General features: G+C 36.3%; 1 protein-coding gene across 3 annotated transcripts in view; it reads left to right on the top strand.

The window, feature by feature from the left end:
- Positions 1-21620, top strand: part of ARHGEF10 (Rho guanine nucleotide exchange factor 10) — a 115083-nt gene that overhangs the window by 80424 nt on the left and 13039 nt on the right. For all 3 annotated transcript variants that reach the window (XM_070732898.1, XM_070732897.1, XM_070732894.1), the window contains 6 exons: positions 689-810; positions 1137-1223; positions 2900-3126; positions 4171-4328; positions 9926-10068; positions 20944-21118. In XM_070732898.1, coding sequence (XP_070588999.1) covers positions 689-810; positions 1137-1223; positions 2900-3126; positions 4171-4328; positions 9926-10068; positions 20944-21118 — 912 coding nt within the window. The remainder of the gene's footprint in view (positions 1-688; positions 811-1136; positions 1224-2899; positions 3127-4170; positions 4329-9925; positions 10069-20943; positions 21119-21620) is intronic.

Here is a 21620-nt window from a genome sequence, read left to right as displayed (position 1 = left end):
TAATATATTTTTGGAAGATCATTTATAAATAGATATTTGTATGTGGGATTATCTCTAGAGAGATTTTATAAATATTGGTTATGTTTTAAAATATTATCTTTTAAAACTTTTGAATGCATAAACATTGCCTTCTATAATAAGTAGCATAAGGCTGCAAAGTTTCTCTAGAACTTCCCATTATTAACCTTTATGCCTTTATAAAACACCTTTGTGAACCTTTAAAAGAAGACATTTGATTACTTGGTTATTCTACACCAGCGATGGCAAACCTTTTTTGGCTCGGGTGCCAAAAGAGTGCACATACACATGATAGCAATACCCTCCTCCCACACAACTCCCCTGGTGCCACCCCCGGACTTCCGGTAGGCCCATTTTGCCGTTTTTCACCCTTTCAGGCTTCAGGAGGATTTCCTGAACCCTGGGATAGTGAAAAACAACCAAAAAGAAGCCCAAAAATCAGCTGGCCAACGCGCCCATCCGTGCTCAAGCTAACCTAGGGCAATGTCTCAAGTGCCCTCAGCTATTGCTCCACGTGCAATCTGTGGCATGCGTGCCATAGGTTCACCATCACTGTTCTATGCAAACAGTTACTCGAAAATGCATGTCTGTTTATATTGAATTGGTAACATAAAAACATAGTAATGACATTGAAAACAAATACATTTTCTTTCCCCTTTTGTCCTTACAGCTGATGAAAATCTGCTGGGTTGGTTCTGTATAGATGATGATGGGAATCAGATTAAAAAAGAGAAGCACCCACTTCTTGTGAAACACATGCCTGTGATGATGGCCAAGCAGCAGGAATTTAAGGTAAATGGCATTATTTTTGTTTGCTAAATAGCTAATGAATAGATTGAAACAGGAATGGGCTAAGTTACTTTACCCGAAATTAAGTTTATTTCCTCTTTATCAGTTATTTGGACTGGAAGCATTTTTTACTAACTTAATGTCAAAATCCAAATTTGACATAGAACATAAAACTGCAAAATAGAAATCTTTTTTATTTTACTCCTTGGCTTCAGTTTTACTAGCAGTGGGTCAAAAATCATTCGTCCATCCATCCATCCATCCATCCATCCATCGCCATGGCAAAATCTATGAGATTTTTGCTAACAATTTTTATTTTGTATGTTAAGGTTGAATGTGCTGCTTATAATCCTGAACCTTGTTTATGTGAAGAAAGTGACCCTGATTCTCTTTCTACGGAATATGGTTTTCTGTGGGTAAGAATTGATTTTTTTTCAAAGTTCACATAATAGCCTTTACAGAGAATGGAATAATAGTCTAGAAATAAATTCACTTTTGCAAATTCAGTTTCACAATCATAGAAACAGATATTATAGGATATAGATACATATATATACATATATAGCATGGTGGCCTAGATATGAATATGCTCACCTCCCTCTCAGAAGATTGAGAGTTCAATCCTAGGTAGTGAGACAGATGTTTGTCTATCAGGAAAAGAAAAAAAAATCTACTGTGAACTCCACATAGGCATCAGAAAGAGCATCCAGCCAGTAAATGCTCAGCACTATTTGCCTTGACTCCACCCTAATAAAAAGGGATTATAGGGTCGTAAAAGATATGTTTGTTTGTGTGTGTGTGTGTTTACACACACACACATATAGATAGATACAAATACACCAAGCTGGATAATGTAATGATAACTCTCTATTCTTTAAAAAAAAAGTCTGCTCATTTGGTTTTAGCTTTTTAAAATGAAAATTTTAAATGAAAATTTAATAAAAAATGGGTAATTATTATTTATTATTTATTTATTTATTATTTATTTATTTATTTAGTCCAATGCATAATACACATTGAAGAGAATAGATATGTAGTAATATAACTAAAGAAACGAATAGAAGAAAAGATATAAAAGTATAGGTGAACAAATTTGAAAGGTAGAAAAGATAAATGAGATAAGGAAAGACAATTGGACAGGGGACGGAAGGCACACAGGTGCACTTATGCACGTCCCTTACTGACCTCTAAGGAACCTGGAGAGGTCAATCGTGGATAGTCTAAGGGAAAAATGTTGGGGGTTAGGGGTTGACACTACTGAGTCAGGTAATGAGTTCCATGCTTCGACAATTCGGTTGTAATGCCTAATGCATGAAATACTTAATGCATGAAAGCAGCAGGATAGTTTTCTCATTATAAGCCTTTTTTGAGACTTCTTTTCTTAGTAATTGTTAGAATGGTAGGCATAGCCAGTTTAGGAAAGATTTAAGCATCCATTTTAGATTAACAAGAAAGTACAGACATGAGTGGATCCTTTAGCATTATGCAACAGTGTATTTTGTGGCCTGAAGTTGATTTCTCTGTTCAATATTCACCTATACGAATTTTTGCAAATCATCACAGTCTCAATTTCCTCTTAACCCTTTAAAATGTTGAGACTTTTGTTCCTGAGAATGACTGGGGAGCATTCAGGAAATAATTTGACAAATCAGAAATAGTTGTGGGCCTGCGACCTTCTTGCATGCTCTTTTTGTACAGGTAGACTGAGAAGTTTTTAACCTTAGCAGAAGTATGAAATATATTTAACAGAAATCATGCAAGTTCCTAAAACCATCATCATTGCTTCCAAAAGGTCATTGTACTGGATCTCATTGGCAATATGATCCGATATAGAATTATGTCTATATTGTAGGATTAAAAATAAAAGCTGAAAGTGTCACTATTTCTTGCACATTAAACATTTATGTATCTTAAGTATTTGTAGTACATAATGCTGCTAAAGAAATAAAGAATGTTTCTTTTGAAGAACAAAATTCTGTGGTTAGCAAGTGAAATAATTTTGGTTAACTATTTAAAACAATGATTTTTAGTAACTAACTTTATCATGAATGTTATTAGTTAAAGAATGTTAATGTTTTTCTCTATAATACAGATTGGCAGTTGTACTAATCAAATGGGCCAAATTGCCATTGTATCATTTCAAAACTCCAGTCCAAAGCTTATTGAATGCTTCAATGTGGAGTCAAGAATTCTCTGTATCGTCTATATTCCAGAAGATGAAAAATCCAAAGAATCAAATAATATGTTTCCTGAATCTGGAGACATGACTGCAAAACCCCTCAGTGTGCCTACTGTTTGTCTAGGCATGGAAGAAGGAAGGTATCTTTCATATTTGTATCTCATTTCTGTAGATTACTCTATATGAGACAGAGAGAGGGAGAGCGCTAAAAATACATTGTTTGACTAAATCAATTATATCTAGCAAACAGCTAAATCTAATCCTAATTATTTTGAAAAATCTAATTTATTTAAAGCTCTGCACATCCCTATAGAAAATGTTATGTTGCATTTAAACAAATGAGGACGATTTTCCATTCTTTGCAAGCAGCGGGATGTGCTCAGAAATAAAATAAATAGTTAAATTTTGGTAATTTGCCACCAGTAAATTAAGGCAAACATATCAATCATTTTATAGTAATATGGCCTTAAACAACAAAATGTTTTAGTTATTGATGGTAAATCTTTCAGTCTTTCATTCTTGTTTTTCACTAATTCCAGTTGTTCTATAGGACAACAAAAAAAGAAGTAACATACAAAAGCCTCAGATATATGATTTGTAGCTCTAGATACTGAAAAATTCTACATAATAAAGAAAATATTGTATTCTAAGTGGAGAGCATTTTTTTTTCTGCATTAGAAGAAATGTACAGTATTGTCCTTCTGGTTTTTCCCAGTCTATTCTTTCAGAATTTATGCATTGTATTTTGTAGCTGACAAATTCCCTCCTTGTAAATAGAGTTTGTAGATTGACTTAAGTATTACTTTATTTTGGTTTGGATTTAAATTCTTCAATAGTTATTTTTGAGATTGTGGACATATGTAGAATCATAAATTGATAGGAAAATTATTTTATGAATGTAATCCCAAAAGTTATTTTTCAAGAGACATTTGGACTCTGGTTTTTCTTTGAAGAAGTTTTGCTTCCGATCCAAAAAAGGTCCAAAGCTGAAGAAGCTGGATCTTGGATGAGAAGCGAAATGTCTTCAAAGAAAAACTGGTAAGTTCAGTTGCATCTTGAAAAAGCATCTTTGGAAGAACGATGACCGAGAATCACTATATACTTTTGTATGTAATGAATTGGGGGTTTTTTGGTTTTCTTTTTATATCATGATTTTTAAGGTATTTCCTGTTCTTCTTAAATAGCATCTCTGTTTACAAAAGTAGCCAAGGCTCCAAGAAAATCCGTCTGCAACACTTCTTCGCTCCCGAGAAGTCTACTGTGATGAGCTTAGCATACAAGGCCCACCATTTATTTGCTGGCCTAGTCAATGGGAACATTGCAATCTACACCAAATTGGAAGGTACTGGAATGTTAAGTGATATCCAGAATGGCTTCTGAACTTCTGTATTTATAGACACAGATTTCATTGTTGTGTTTCTGTTCCTTAATTCATATTCACATACTCACTTTGGATTGCTGTCGGCACCAGCGGCCATCAGAAATTGCATATATTTTTTAAAGATATGCTTAGTCTGCAATTTCATAAGCAATGCATGCCTCAATTTTTCCATGCAGATTGGGAACAGGAACTCTTACTTAGAAACAGGATCTTGGGCCACAAACATATGTATATGTAACATTTGTATGTACATTCCTAATGGCAGTTTTCACAGGAGTTTTAACAGTTCACATAGTCTTTTCTAATTGAAGAGAATTGAGGTGGGCTGGCCATTTCTTATAAGTCTTTTGCTCATCTAGACTGAATTAGGAGAACTGCTGCCCTTTCACAGCTGGAGAGCAGTAGGATGAGGACGTTTAGTTCATAAATAATTCCAAATCATTCTAAGATGTGGCATGAATATATCTATTTTAAGCTGTAACATAAAATGGCTTTAAGACTATATTTTGTGTTTGCATGCACACACTGTCTTTAAAGTATCTATTATATTTTAATTGAAAAATAATGTACAGTTAAATATTTAAGCCAGTGGTTTGTACTGTTCCATGTGTTGATCTCCTCAAAATGGGTGTCAAACTCAAGGCCCCTGGGCCAGATTCGGCCCACTGGATGCATAGATCTGGCCTGTGGAGCTGCCGTAGAAAAAGTGAAGGGCCAGCCTGCAGTGCCTCTGCCTACGAAAACAGAGTTTGGGAGGGCTGTGTGCAACTACCCTGAGTTCTGTTTTCACTGGCAGAATGTTCGGGCCACAATAGGTGTCCTCGACACGAGTGATGTCAATCTGGCCATGCCCACCCTGCCCATGCCCACCCAGCACCGTGAGGTCAAACACAACCCTGATGCATCCCTCAATGAAATCGAGACCCCTGGTCTAGTATATACTTGTTAAAAATTAGGCTTCATCAATGTGAATCCAATGTCTAATCAAATGTCTCCAAAGCAAACAACCACATCAAAGACCACCAAGAACTCCACAATTCAATCATGAGCTATTGTTTCCTACTGCAGTAATGATCTTAAGTTTAGTGTGAAATTATAAAATACAGTATCTTGGTTGTTTATGGAGAAATGTTTAGAGGAGAAATTTTGACTGCCTTGGCCTTGCATCTACCAAACACATGTTGCGATTGTAGTTTTTTTATGTCTAAACAAAGCACATGCAGTGGTCTCCATGTTCCCTTCTTCCCAGATAAGCATTTGCTGCCTCCGACTTTGTAACATTTTGAAATAAATTTTCTTGAAAGTTTTACAAGAACATTACAAACTAATTTTATTTATTGAAAACATTTGTACAGCCACTTGTCTGCTAACCAATTTGGGGCTGCTCCCAGTCAAAAATTAAGATATCATAAAAGAAACAGTCATTATAACGGAAGGAGAGGAGGGGGGAGGGAGGGAGGGAAGGAAGGAAGGAAGGAAGGAAGGAAGGAAGGAAGGAAGGAAGGAAGGAAGGAAGGAAAAAAAAACTAACATGAAATAAAAAGATGCTTCCAATTTTCTTACTCTAGATCAGTGATTTTCAACCTTTTTTGAGCCGCGGCACATTTTTTACATTTACAAAATCCTGGGGCACGTCACCAACCAAAATGATACAAAATGACACTCTAAGACACTCTCCTCTCTTTTTCCATCCCTGTCTCCTCCCCCCTTGTGTGTGTGTCTGTGTGTGTGTATACACACTCTTGAAACAGGTGAGGGCTGGGGGGGGTTTCTCTTATTCTTTGAGTTCTTTTTATCATATGCTTTAAATCAAGTCACTTCTCTCTCTTTTGTTTCTCTCTCTTTCCTCTCATTCTATGTCTCAATCATTTTCTCATTTCTCTTTTTTCCTCCCCTTTTTTCTCTCATTTCTCTCTCTCTCTCCCTTCCTCTCCTTTTCTCTCTCTCTCTCTCTTGCTTTCTTTCTCTTTTTCTTTCTTTCTCTCTTTTTCTCTCCCTCTTGCTTTCTTTCTCCCTCTTGCTTTCTCTCTCTTCCTCTCTTTTCTTTCTTTCTCTTGCTTTCTCTCTCTCTCTCTCTTGCTTTCTTTCTCTCTCTCTCTCACACTCACTCTCTCAGCAAAAAGTTGCGAGACCGGAACCTGAGCTTCCTTCTTCGCGGCACACCTGACCATGTCTCGCGGCACACTAGTGTGCCACGGCACACTGGTTGAAAAACACTGCTCTAGATTACAAAGGAAATTTCACTGTTTCTCCCAGTTTTGTAACTATAATCTTTTGTCAGCTCAAGCTGCTTTTCCAATCATACTGAAGAGGCAGCTTAATGAAATGCTGACCTATTTTATCAGATGTGCAATAAAGGCTGGGACAGAGGATTTGACCCAATAATAATTGGTACAAGTTTTCATTGGGGAATCCAAGTTGCACTACTTAAATTCTGCAGGTCATAATATTTTTCATCCAATTTTGCCAACAATTCCTGGCATTACCAGCTTTTAAGTATCAGCAGAAGAAGAAAAAAGAAATACTGATATATTTCTCTCAGCTTCTAATGCTGCTTAGCATTTACATTCAGAGAGCTCATGTGTTATATTTCAGTTATTCCCATAGCACAAGAAAAAATAAATTGGTCAGCATTTAATGTCCTCTCCAGAAAGCCCTTTTATTTGATTCAGATAGTAATTGCATGTTTGGTGATATCACCAATATCATTTATTGATTTGATGATCTGACATAATTTATAAATATCATTATTGATTTGACATAATGTATAAATCATATTTTCAATGGCATTAGGGGAAATATACAATATCTAGGTATTTTATACCATTTAAATTTATACCAATTAAAATAAAATTAACAGATTCTTACACCGTAAAGATGGAAGGGAGAGAGCATCTGTCATCATGAAACCAGAGAAGAACTTTAAAGACCAGTAGAATTTAAATTTGACCATGCAGCATTGGTCATCTTGATTACAAAGTTGAAGTAGGCTAATTTGATACGCCGTTGGAAAAGTTGAGGACTCAGGGTGTTTCTGTCAAAAAGTCTCTGTCACTTTTAGAGTTCATCAAGCTCATTTGTCTAGGTAGAGATAATGATTTTAGAAGTTATTTTGTATGTTTGGGCAGGTTTGTCTATCTCAATTTCTTCAGACCTTAATAGATTAATATTGGCATTTTGAACTGGGTAGTATGCACTAGTGTATTTAGAATTCAGTAAAATTGTCTGGTTAAAAGACCTAATATTTCAGAGAGAACTATAATGGTGAATGGAGCAAATACAATTGAATTTTTATTGGATTTTATGTGTCTGGTTTTTGTTTATTCTTTTAAAAAATTTTATTGTATTTTAATTATATGACTAGAGTCACCTTGATGAAATAGGCAGCATAGAGGCTTAATAATAAATAAAATAAATACAGCTCTGTTGTTCTTGGTGATTCTTACCCAACTACCTACTGTATTTTTAGGAGTATAAGATGCACCTTTTTACACACACACCCCAAAAGAGGATGAAAACTTGGGTGTGTAATTTACCTCCTTGCAGCAAAACAGCAGCAGAGCCTGATTAGCACAAGCCACTGATTATCTGCCTCCTGACACACAGCTGATTTATTTAATTACTTATTTATTTAATTATTTATTTAATTATTTAATTAATTGATTAATTGATTAATTGGATTTGTATGCTGCCCCTCTCCAAGAACTCGGGGCGACTCACAGCATATACAAAAAAATAGAACAATAATATGATTGATTGAAGTTGCCAGCAAACCTACATGTTAAAATGAAAGTGAAACTAAAGCTGCATGGAGGCAAATTGCTGGAGGGAGAGGCAAAAACAGAATTTTATTTTCTTGTGCTAATCAGACTGTGCTGAAACTGGCTATTTGTTGTTAGCTGCAAGGAGGTAAGTCAGTAACTATAAATGGCTATAGAATGTTCAAATTATTAGACTTATTTTTTAAAGATTCCTTTATTATTGTTCTAGACAACCTAACAATATGAAGAAGCTTTTTAAAATAAATTCTTGATCTGAAGAGGCCCAGTGCTATTGTATCTTCTTTTAAATAGCAGAGAATACTTCCAGAAAGCCACATCAATTTTAAAGATCTGTAAAAGTATAATCTTAAATGTCCCATTTTAATATTAAGTATTAGTATTAAGATAAGGTAGCTGAATTAAACCCTGACTTAGTCATGATTGGAGCAGATCTATTTAAATAATTGGGAGGAGTTAGTGTGATTACATTTAAGAAAGTTTCTGGGATTAATATACTGCTATAATGTATATTTCTCCAATTCTTTGCTATTTCTATGGGTCAGACACTTATGCACAAAAATACATAGCAAACAGTGTATATCATCTGTGATGTTTGCTGTTTTGTAAATTGTTGGGAGGCAGAGACCTTTTTTCCTTGTTTTCCTCCCCCAAAACTAAGGTGCGTCTTATACACCAAAAATATGGTATGTCAGTTAAAGAATTAAAACACTGAATAGGGCTCTGACTTTCTCTGAGGAGGCATTGATAAAATGATAATATCATGAAAAGTTTTTGTTTTGCTCTTAGTATATGGATCCCTTCAATTGTTGGTGAAAGCTGTAGTTCTGAATAATCACAGAAGTAAACATTAATTTCAAAAGTGTTAAAACTGAAATCCTTTTAATTACTGCTGTGTATTTTAGTCTTGCTCTGCTGAGATAAAAAGCCAGTATGTAATCATTTATCTTATTGTTCATGCACCATTGCACTACTCAATTAACAATCTCTGTTCACAGAGCCAATTTAGCAGCTCTGTTGAAATGCCAGTGGTGCTACACAATAGAGAAAATAAGGAAGCTATTGAACAGTAAGATGAATACTAGATAAATCAAACAGAAGAGAACTCTTCTCCATTGCTGGAGGGCAGAGAGAGGGATATTATATTTAATTAAATGTAATTCATGACAAATCCTGAGTTATTATCCAGAATTAGCTTTATATTACTTTGAATTCTTATTTTCTCATTGTGTTGTATAAAGAGAACTGTCAAATGTTGATAGGAAAATTAGTGGAATATTTCCAATTATTAAATGAAACATTTGGGGTTAAAATGCTAATGCATGGCAACAACTTAAAGTTTGTTTTTAACAATCCAATTCACTTTCTCTTATAATATTTGGAAAACAGCTTTTCCCCTGACATGCAGGGGTGGCCAATACCTCTGTAAGGTTTTAAACACTCATTCATTCATTCATTCATTCATTCATTCATTCATTCATTCATTCATTCATTCATTCAATTTCTGTAGCTGCCCATCTCAGTCAATGACTCTGGGCAGCTTACAGTTCAAAACGATATCACAATAAAAACAGTAAAACATTTTAAAAGAAAGAAAACCTAAATAAAAAGCATCCAAAATAAACATACAATAATTTTAAATACCCACCTCTGAACATAAGGTAGAAAAAAATCCATTTGAGGCAAGAATATTTTATCATTAATAAGTATATCAAGGTAATTATTATATAAATAAAGTGATTGTTTAAAAAATAAATATTTCATTTATTTTTGCAAAAGATGGGACCTGGAACTCAGAACCACAGAAAATAGTGAAATTGGGAGTTCTTCCTGTCAGAGGTCTTCTTGTGATGGAAGAAACCATCTGGGCTGCTTCTGGTGGTCAGATATTTATAATTAATACAGAAAGTCATGCTGTAGAGGTAAGCATAATTCCCTTTCCAAACATAAGCACTTCATTTTGTGGCTTTTAATGTAATTTTCTATATAAGATGTGTGTTCTTGAATCAAACTTGCACATGAAAATAAACTTAAGGTAAAGATGTCTCTGGGTTTTACCCCACTAGTTATGACTAACTCTAGGAGGCAGTGCTCATCTCTATTTCTTAAACCAGTGTTGCCTATAATGAGGCCAGCATGACATTGTGGTGTGACACAGAGCATACGGCGAAACACAAAATGCTGTTACTTTCCTGCATGCTTATATGTAGTAAATATTTACCTATTTACATTTGCATTTTTTCAAACTGTAAATTCCTATGATATCAACTTAAAGAAAACCAGAATATCAGTTTAGAGATGTGGAAAGGAGCAGGCTGGTTATATTTCTATATGAATAATCTGAAATCCAAGCTTATGCTTTTAGTGAATAGCTTTTTTATTGTTGAATATTTGTCTCTGGTGTTTCATGTCTTTCCAACTCTGTCAAACTCAATTTCATGGAGGGCCACATCATTGTTGTGTTTGACCTTGGAGGGACAGGGTGGACATAGCCAGCTCAACATCGCTTGTGTGAGGGGGTGCCTGTGGAGGCCCGAGCACTCTGCCAGCAAAAATAGGCTCCTGAGCTCTGTTTTCAGCTGTAATGGCTTCCTGTAACCCTTTCCTAGTGTAAATAGAACTCGGGAAGGCTGCCCACATCCCTTGCAAGTTCCGTTTTTGGCTGTGACAGGATCCAGCAACCCTTTACCAGCCCCCACAAGCTCCATTTTCGCTGGCAGGGGCACCACAGATTGGTCCTTCACTGTTTCCAGGGCAGCCCCATGTGGCAAATCTAAGCCCCGCACAGGCTATATCCAGCCTCTGTACCTTGAGTTTGACATCTCTGCAGTGGAACCATATTTTAGGGGGGCTGTATTTCCCCCCCGATCAGATTGTCACAGGATGTCAAAATTGTATGTACGAGGGACATGAGATACTTTTTTTTTTCCAAAGAAACTCAGTGGAAATTCCTCCTATGTATGTTCTTCTGACTTTTGCTTTATGGAGATGTCTCCCTATATGATTGTTGCAGTTTTCATCTTAACTTTTTTTTAAAAAGAGTTTCTTTAGTGAGTTTTTGACATGGCTAGTAAAATGTAAGGGTTGACTTTAATTTCACTGAATATTAATTGCAGCATTTAATCATTCAGAAGTGATGATCTATGATATGCATTAGAGCATTTTATTCATATAAAATGAATTGGCTATTACATCCACATTTTTTTGCTTTAGGAGTCCCCCTGGTATCTGCTTGCCTGAAGCTAGATACGGTAGAAAATGAAATAACTTGCAAACATCACAATTTTAATTAATTTATTTATTTTTGTATCCTTTCTTTCCTCATTATCAATTCTATAATCTTGGACAATTGTAATCCTGGAGCGTGTCAAAACAGAATTGATCTTGTCCATGGCTATATAGTAGTGGGAGCTAACATGAAAGGAAAAGTATGGTATACGGGTGCTTTTATTATTTATTTATTTGTATCCCACCTTTATTATTATTACAAATAACTCAAGGTAGAGAACATATCCAGCACACCTTTCTCCTCATGTTTTCCCCAAAACAATCACCTTGCGAGGCTAGTTGGACTGAGAGAGTGACTGGTCCAAAGTCACTCAGCTGGCTTTCACGGATAAGGTGGGACTTTAGAATTTAACAGTCTCCCAGTTTCTAGCCTGGTACCTTAACCTCTGGACCAGTGATGGCGAACCTATGGCACGGGCGCCACAGGTGGCACGCAAAGCCATATCTGCTGGCACGCAAGCTGTTGCCCTAGCTCAGATCCAGTGTGCATGTGTGTGCCAGCTTGCACAGAGGCTCTGGGAGAGTGTTTCTGGCTTCCAGAGAGCCTCTGAGGAATGGGGGAGGGCATTTTTATCCTCCCCCAGCTCCAGGGAAGCCTTTGGAGCCCGGGGAGGGCGAAGCACGTACCTACTGGGCCCAATCAGAAGTTGGGAAACAGACCATTTCCAGCCTCCAGGGAGTGGGGGAAGCTATTTTTGTCCTCCCCAGGCATTGAATTATGGGTGTGGGCACTCGTGCATGCGCAGTAGCTTAAGCCCATGCTCTTTCGGCACCTGAGGAAGAAAAGGTTCTCCATCACTGTTCTAGACCAAACTAAGTATCCAAAAACTTTATTTTAAATAAGAGCAGATTCCATTATGGTCAGGTTTGTTATTCATAGTTAAGTAAAGTTAGTACAGTTCAGTAGAGTTAAATTTTGTCTCCATTTGGTTGTACAAAGAACGCAGAAGAGCATACGGTAAACAATCTTAGAGGTGTTTTTTTAGAGGCATGTATGGATATCTGTGTAAGCATGCAAAGAAGATCCACATTGCAGTCCTCCCATAGGCATGAAAGCTGTTTGGGTTTGGGCTAATTCTTCTCTCTAATTTCTGGACTGGGAAGTGGAAAAAAATATCTACCAACTCACATAATGGATCACGATGGGTTACAACATTGAATGACTGCAATGACGTTATTTGTATGTAAATAAATAAAATATACAAGAAAGGAGTGCAAGTGTATGATCACTTCAGCCTTCCTGGGTGAGAATGGTGTAAGGCACAAGCTAACACAGACTGATGAATACTTTTCTTGTGAGCTGCTCGTTGTTCTCTATTGCATGATCAGTTTGAATCCCAGGGATCGCTACCTTAGATAAAAGCACTGATTGCAGGAGATGTTAATTGTCCTTAAGACTACTGTGTTTCCTCCAAAATAAGCCTTATATTTTCTTGAACCCTGAAATAAGCGCTTGGCCTTATTGTCAAGTACTCAAAAGCCCAATTGGGCCTGTTATCAAAGGATGTCTTATTTTGGGGAAAACTGGATAGTTCCCTTTTCTCTGAAAACCTGAGGAAAACAATACTCATCCAAAGATATGAGGGAGGGAGGGAGGGAGGGGGAGAGAGAGAGAGAGAGAGAGAATGAATATGAGCCATTTTGGTAGGTCTTCCTTTGGTGATTCTGCTAGCCAGCAAGCAGGAGAATCAGGTACTGTATTTGAGGTAGATTAATTGGGTCCATGTAGCTTAGCTTTTGATTTGATCAAGCTTCATTATTTATGCAGCCTTAAAGTGGAGCAAAGAAAAAAAACAGCTTCTTAAATCCTGTTCCAAGTGGCAGTTTTCTCAATTCTATGATGCATCCAGCTGAGATCCCAAAAATTTATTGCAACGTTCATAGACTATCCTCAATCACCAGATTCTGTTGATTTGTAATCAGTAAGAACAAATAGTCCCATAAAACCCTGCCATTCTAGTAAACTTCATAAAAGGTAAAACACACTGACTATCAAATGAAAAAAAACTGCCCAACAAATACCTGCTTATGCCCCATAGGACCAGCAAAATGGAGCTACCTGACATTTTCCAAAAAAGAGAGAGAAAAATATGAGGTCCATCCTGATTACTCAAGTCTAACTGTTCCATATTGGTGGGGCAGCCACTAAGGTGACCTACCGCTAGATTCATGCTGGCACCATCCTCCCCCCCCCCCCTATTATACCCTCCCCACCTTTCTAACATAATTGCAGCCACGTTGCTCTTTAAATTTGGTGGTATTTTGCTAACAAGCACAAAATGAAGTCTTTATGCACAATTGAGCCTCTTTCACATATTCAATATTTTCAAGGCACAAGAACAAATTATTTGGCACATTGTATTGCATTGCTGTTGCTTCCTACCCACTGTTCCTTCCTTGCTGTTTATGTTTTTGATGCTTGGACTCTTCCTGGAATCCCAGATTCATGCTGAGTTCAGCTCCACTTGAAAATATTTTTGTTCTAAGCTTTATGCCAACCACAGTGATACTCCTCATTTCAGTGGTTATACTGGGTACGTGTTTAGCTAGAAACAATGTTACATTTTAGGAATGATCAAAATATATTGCAGCTTTTATAAACACCATATTTGACTGGAAGGGAAATTTTCTGAAGGCCTGGCTTCAAACGTTGAGGCTGGGTCCTGTGTGGTATTCTGCAGAATAAATTCTCTTTTCTGTAACTAGTATAAGAACTCCCAGGGTAAATCCAAAAGGTTTGGTAATGCATTAGTATCAGGTTTGCAATGCTAATTCCTAAAGGGGTCTATGCAAGCAAAACAGGATATAAGAGTTGGTGTAGTGGTGAATGTCCTGGCCTAGAAACTAAGAGTCTGTGAATTCCAGTTTTCTGTTAAGCAAGAAAGTTGGATGGGCGATTGTTGTGGGGAAAATAGGCAGGAATGTTAAGTATATTTGCTACCTTGATTTGGCAATAGATGCATACATAAAAATGTATTATTATTATTATTATTATTATTATTATTATTATTATTATTATTATTATTATAAGACATAAAGTGAAATCACAACTGCCAGTTGACTTTTATTTGCATTGACTTATTCTCAAAAACTTAGGATGTCGTAATGTATCAGTGTAATATATGTGCAGATTAAGCAGTGTGGCCTTTTGTTACTGGCAAATGGAAATTTTGGCAATGCAGAGGTTTCCTAAATGCTATTTAAGGTTTTTTTAAAAATTATTATTATTATTATTATTATTATTACTGTTGTTGTTATTGTTGTTATTATTATTAATAATAATAATTAGATTTGTATGCCGCCCCTCTGCAGACACCAGTTAATTATTATTAGATCTTTTATTCATTAAACATGAGACTCAGTCAACTGAACATTTAAAAAAGTGTCACAAATACCACTGACTGGTGCTAATGGTTGATACGGGTTGCTGCCAGCATCCTAAGTAATTGTTGTTGTTGATGTTATTCATTATCTTTTTTACAATTCATTATAATGTTTCTTTTTACATTGTTCAAAATGAGAGTTTATAATAGTCCTGGATTCAAGGCACCTGTTTCACTATCTGGGCTTTCCTGCCTATCATTCACGTTGTAGCCTTTATATGGTCTGACTAGCTTTCCCTCTTAACAATAATTATATATTTCCCCCTTCAATAATTACATATAATTATAACAATGAAAGATTATAATTTGTAATCGAAATTTTCCAAAAACAAAGCCTGAAACATGCCAGATAAATGAAAATATCCCCATTTTTCCTTAATAGCATATATAAACACGGCCCACATAGTAAAATCCCTTCACATTCTGTGAACAATGAGCCCCATTATACAGAATGTGCTATGCTTGAGAAAGCATTCGGTAGTCATTGGCAGAGCTCTTCAGGCTGAGAATCACAAAGGATTTTGTGCTGCGTATAAATAGTGGGGAAGCGAAAGATGCAAACTATGCAACGTCTTCTTGTATTAAAAAAAAGTGGTTTGTTCTTTCAGGCGCCACTGGGATGAAAGAGTTGGCTGTAGCCATGAAAATGTGTGCTGGCACTCTCAAGGTTGCCATAGTGCTTGAGGAAAAGGCTCTTTGGTTCTGAAGGAAGGGGAAGGCTTTAGCATGGAATTATGGACCAAGCTAGCTTAATGCTAGGGCTGCTTCGTTTTGCAGAGAAATGCCTTGGGAGCATCTACGGAGAGGGGCGGCATACAAATCTAATAATTAATAAATAATAATAATAATAATAATAATTATTATTATTATTATTGCCGCACGAATCCCAGCGACCAGTTAGGTCCCACAGAGTTGGCCTTCTCTGGGTCCTGTCGACTAAACAATGTCATTTGGCGGGACCCAGGGGAAGAGCCTTCTCTGTGGCGGCCCCGACCCTCTGGAACCAACTCCCTCCAGAGATCAGAATTGCCCGCACCTTCTTTGCCTTTTGCAAGCTCCTTAAAACCCACCTCTGTCGTCAGGCATCAGGGAATTGAGATATTCCTTTCCCCCCAGGCCTATACAATTTATGCATCGTATGTTTGTGTGTATGTTTGGTTTTTTAAAAATTAGGGTTTTTAAAATTATTTTAAATATTAGATTTGTTATATGTTGTTTCACTATTGTTGTTAGGCGCCCCGAGTCTGCGGAGAGGGGCGGCATACAAATAAATGAATGAATGAATGAATGAATGAATGAATGAATAAATAAATAATTAATAAAAAGAGGCCCTCACCCAACCATCAGCAAACAAAGCAGTTATGTTTCCTTTGCATGAGAAACAGGGTGGTTCTAGATCAGTGATGGCTAACCTTTTGCCACTGAGTTCCGAAACTGGAGCGCGAAACTGGCCAGCTGCTCTTCTGGATTCCGTCATGCGCATGCCCACCAAACAGCTGCTCTCTTCCAGGTTCTGGCATGCCATAGGTTCGCCATCATGGTTCTAGATGTTCTGTCTGATAAAGAATGAGAACAGTTGCATGGTATAAAAATGATAAATTGGAGGATGAATGAAAAGCTAAACTAAAGGATGAATGAAAAGGCTTCACAGTCATACACTAATTTGTGAGAAAGAGATTCATTTATTATTGTGCAGAATGCTTCTTTTTTAAAAAAAAAAATCCATTCTAGGCTTCTTCAGTGTTGTGAGGTAATTTCTGCCAGTTTCAATTCAATTAATGATCTAATTCTTGCAAGACGTAAGTGTAAGGCACAGTATGAGAGAGCTGTGATAGAAAGAGCTGTGTTAAATTATAGCAGATCCCCATGCTCTGGGTTAGGAGAGGTCACAGATTCCTTTAGAGCATTTCGTGGATGTGGATGTTGTTTTCTGAGATCATTGTGTGTGTATGTATTCACAAATGACTAAAAGCCAAGCTAAAGAATCTTTTATCTGAAGAGTGATGCACATAAAATGTTGATTTTACTACTTGGGTAAATAATTTACCCATCTTTCAGCAGAGCATGAAAAGTGACACTAGGGATTGCAGCAACAAGGAAGAATTGGAGTAACTGATTCATGATCTTTTCAACGAGCTCTTCCACTTGCAGACATTAGATGAGAAATTATCCTCTTAGAAATCTCAAAAATTTAAAGTGTTTGGCTAATAATCTCACCTATGGAAGAAGTAATGCCAACATACTGTATTAATCTCCACAAAAATACAAGTGCATTTGTGTGGATGACATACTTACTGTAACCCTAAAATAAACATTGTAAAAGTGATGATAAAGATAATTTCAGAGCCTGTGGTTAAGAAGAATATTATACTGTTGGTTGTTCCCTAGAGACAGAGAAAAAAAAATAGTCCAGCTTTTGAATTGGATTTAGAAAGAGACTTAATTGTGACAAGAGAAATATGAACATTTTTCCATCTGTACTTATGTTATGCTGATTTGCAAAAAGCATACCCTTGGGCACGCAAGGAGACTCTGATGGTAGAATAGTATTGCTGTGCTGTATTTTTATTTATGTTTTATTGTAAATGTTTTTCCAAATAGATATATTGTTTGTGTATTGTACGAATCTGTAGGCAAGATGACGTATCGCTTTTTTAAAGATAATCTTGGATCTATTTAATTTCTGCCTTCACAATTACTATAATTGGGAAATATTTATGACTTGTACAGTTATCAGACATACATTTACAGGGGCCTTTAAATGAACTGATTAGGGAATATATATGCATGGACACATCTGCCCTCGCTCAACTTGAAGTTTTGCAATGCACAAGTGAATTCATGGACCTAATATATAAAATCACCTTAATATGGGAATTTTTTGCTTTATATGATACAGAGTTTAAGACAGTTGTCTTAAATTTAAAGTTCTAAGCTCCATGTTTAAAGCAGACATGTAAATTGCAAGCATTTTAAACTAAACATTGTTGTTCTTGGTGTTATTTACTCAGATAGGAACTCTTGTTTTTCTTTCTACTTTTTTATTGTAAAGGTGGCTGCTGCTTCCTGTCATGTTTGGCTTTCAACCACTTTTTAACTACTACTGACACTTCAGTTAGCTTTCCTTGTGAGAACGTCTGCACTTCCACATATATTATTTGTTGTGAAAATAATGTCGCAATTGCAATAAGAAGGCAGGGAACAAGATAGGGCACTAGTTGTGCAACTAATATCTGATAGGCCATGCCAGCAGCAACAGAAATTGACAAAAGGGCTGATTTTAAAAGGCCATGCTTATGAGCAAAGGACAAGGAAAGTGACTAAATGGATGTAAGACCAAAATGAAGGTGGTCGATCAACAGAGCTGATGTCTAGATAAGCGTTATGACCTAAAGGTCAATTTCCTTACTACATACTTATATTTATTCCTCAAGTTAAGACCATAATTGAGCCCAAAATATATGTTGCTAAATGAAACATTTATTATTATTATTATTATTATTATTATTGTTATTATTGTTATTATTGTTATTATTGTTATTATTATTAATAATAATAATAATAATAATAATAATAATAATAATAATAATAATAATTTATTAGATTTGTATGCCACCCCTCTCCGAGGACTCTAGCTGAAATCAGCATGTTGGTTGGCACAGAGCTTCTTTTTATGAAAAGGTACTTGCCTCCAGATAATTTAAATTATCCAAATGATATTTAAATTATCTTTAAAATTTTCACTACTTACCTAAGTGGCAGATTTGGGAAGCTTTCCCAAAAGGGTAAGTTTTGCTAATTGTAAACTTCTGTAAAGTTTTGTAAAGATTGTAAAGTTTTGTAACTTGGAAACAACCTAACAATTGTATTGGTAGGTGAAAAATCATTGCCTTCATAAATTGGTTTATAAGGCAGAAAGAGGATTCTGTATTTTTCACAAAATAGAACAAATAGTCAAGCTTTTGAGACAGTTCTTTAAGGCTTTAATCCTTTTTTAGTTTAGAATAAACATTTTGAGGGCCCCAAGAAACACTTTGAAATGTCTTAATATTAATGTTCTCTAACCTGTCATATTGCAGCCATTAAGAACACAGTAAAATCGCACACTACCACAGGATATGTCTCACAGCAATCACTCATCTAGAAATAACTCACTTCTTAGCAGCAACCTTTTCCCCGTATGCACCTTATTTTGACTTTATTTTTACTTACCTTAAATAGTTTAACATAGGGTCTCCAATAAAGAAACAGGTTAATTAATTATCTTTTATGATATAGAATAGAACAGAATAGAATAGAATTTTATTGGCCAAGTGTGATTGGACACACAAGGAATATGCATTCAGTGTACATAAAATAAAAGATACATTTGTCAAGTTCCAGCAATTAATAATTGTCATCAGGGACAAATAAGCAATCAGGAAACAATATTAATATAAATCATAAGGATACAAGCAACAAGTTACAATAATACAGTCATAAGTGAGAGGAGATGGGTGATAGGAACAATGAGAAGACTAATAGTAATAATAATGCAGACTTAGTGAATAGTTTGATAGTGGTGAGGGAAAAATTTGTTTAGCAGAGTGATGGCGTTAAGGAAAAAACTATTGTGGCTAATTATCTTGGTGTGCAGTGTTCTATAGCATCATTTTGAGGGTAGGAGTTGAAACAATTTATGTCCAGGATGCAAGGGGTCGGTAAATATATTCATGGCCTTCTTTTTGACTGGTGCAGTATACAGGTCCTCAATGGCAGCAGGTTGGCAGTAATTGTTTTTTTCTGCAGTTCTTAGGTTTTTAAAATGACTTAATAATGAATGTTAATGGTTTGATAAGATTAATGTAGCTTTTCTTGGCCGTCTCCCAACTTGTCTTGTTACTTGGGTGGTACCATCTGTTTCCATAGATTTGAAGCAGAGGAATCACAACTGTTTTGTTTTTATTTTTTTCTCAGAAAATTACTGGAAGTTTTATGGTGTGTATTTTATCATTCACTGGACTATTTTATTACTCCCTTTAATGATAAGTTCACTATCTTCTCAGATAAGCATAAGCCACATAGATAAATGAGATTTACTCTGGGGTTACTCAAGGATTTATTGGCTCCATTGTCGTAAAAAGTTGAAAAAAAATCCATATTTCTGCCTGTTAGAATAATAGTGTTTATGCATGACTTCTACTCAGTATTGCTACCACCATTGCAAATGGAGATACTTAAAGATGCTTTTAATTTTTGCAACATTTTGAAGGCAGATAGCTGTCTCTGAAGGACTTCCACCACTGGAGGATTTTAAGAAGAGATTGGACAACCACTTGTCTGAAATGGTTTAGAGCCCTGGTTCCCAACATGGGGCCCACACCCCACAGGGGGGCAATTTCATTTTTAATGGGGGCAATTGGAACCTTGTTTAAACCTAGTTAATGGCCTTTTAGGCTTCCTCTGCGTGAGTAGTTCACTTTTTGAATAATAGGAATTATATGTCATGGGGGAGGGGGGAGGCCTCAGGATTTTAGAGATGCTTAAGTGGGGCATGGCCAAAAAAAGGTTGGGAACCACTGGTTTAGAATCTCCTGCTTGAGCAGAGGGTTTCTAAGGTCCCTTCCAATTGTGTTAAATTAGTGGAGCTTGGGTCTCAATTATAATATTATGTTCTGTAGGCCAGTGTTTCCCAACCTTGGCAACTTGAAGATATTTGGACTTCAACTCCCAGAATTCCCCAGCCAGTGAATGCTGGCTGGGGAATTCTGGGAGTTGAAGTCCAGATATCTTCAAGTTGCCAAGGTTGGGAAACACTGCTGTAGGCCATTTGTGAAAATTGTTATCACTTCCTTCCTTCAGCAGGAGACTACTATTATATATTACTGTCTTTGGCCGAGAGATCCTAGCTCTGAGGTATATCTGAATGTCTGCATCATGGTTCTTTTGTATTAAGTGCTACTGCATGATAAGCACCTGTGTCCATCTCTCTTTTTCAATTCTTGTTAGGAGGCAAGATAATGCTTCGTTCATGGTGCCCTTCACAACAGGTCCACAGTTATTTGTATGAAAATAAATAAATATGGGTTGTTGTTATTATTACTGTTCCTACTGGATGCTTTTTAATGGCCTCTGTCTGTTATCCAGTGCCATTTCGAAGCTCATCAAGAGGAAGGGATGGTGATCTCTCATATGGCTGTTGCAGGAGTGGGCATCTGGATTGCCTTCACATCAGGATCTACTCTCCGCCTTTTCCATACTGAAACCCTTAAACATCTCCAAGATGTTAATGTGGCCACTCTTGCTCACAATATGTTATCAGGTACTATTATTTATTTATTACCATTTTTTAAAATTTAAATAACTCTTGCCTTGTGCGCATGATATTAAATCTGAAGATTTAAACCTGAGGTTGGCACTTAATATCCAAAACCTATGGAAGTCACCTAATAATCCAGTTTTGCTATCATTCCCAAATGTGACTTGTCTTTTACTCATGACAGTGATCTGAATGGAAACCTTAAAAGACCTGATTTCTGCAAGGCAAGTGTTAACATAATTCTAAAAAACTGCTGGATGAAGAAAATAGTGAGATAGAAAATCAGAGGGAACCAGTTTGGCTTAATGGTTTAGGCATCAGGCTAAAAAAAAACCCCTGAAAGACTTTTGAGTTCTAATCCCACTTTGTGACGGCTGTAAAAGTGAAGCAGCATGTAAGTCTAAGTGCTATTGCTAGGGTGATCTTAGCTCAGTCATTCTTTCTCAGCACTAGGAAAAAGGCAAAGGCAGATCATTTCTGAAAATCTTTCCAAGAAAATTGGAGA

The sequence above is a fragment of the Erythrolamprus reginae genome, chromosome 1 (assembly GCF_031021105.1).
Source record: "Erythrolamprus reginae isolate rEryReg1 chromosome 1, rEryReg1.hap1, whole genome shotgun sequence".
NCBI classification, from domain to species: domain Eukaryota; kingdom Metazoa; phylum Chordata; class Lepidosauria; order Squamata; family Dipsadidae; genus Erythrolamprus; species Erythrolamprus reginae.
The sequence above is the reverse complement of the archived record's forward strand: the minus strand, read 5'-3'. Positions and strand labels throughout refer to the sequence as shown.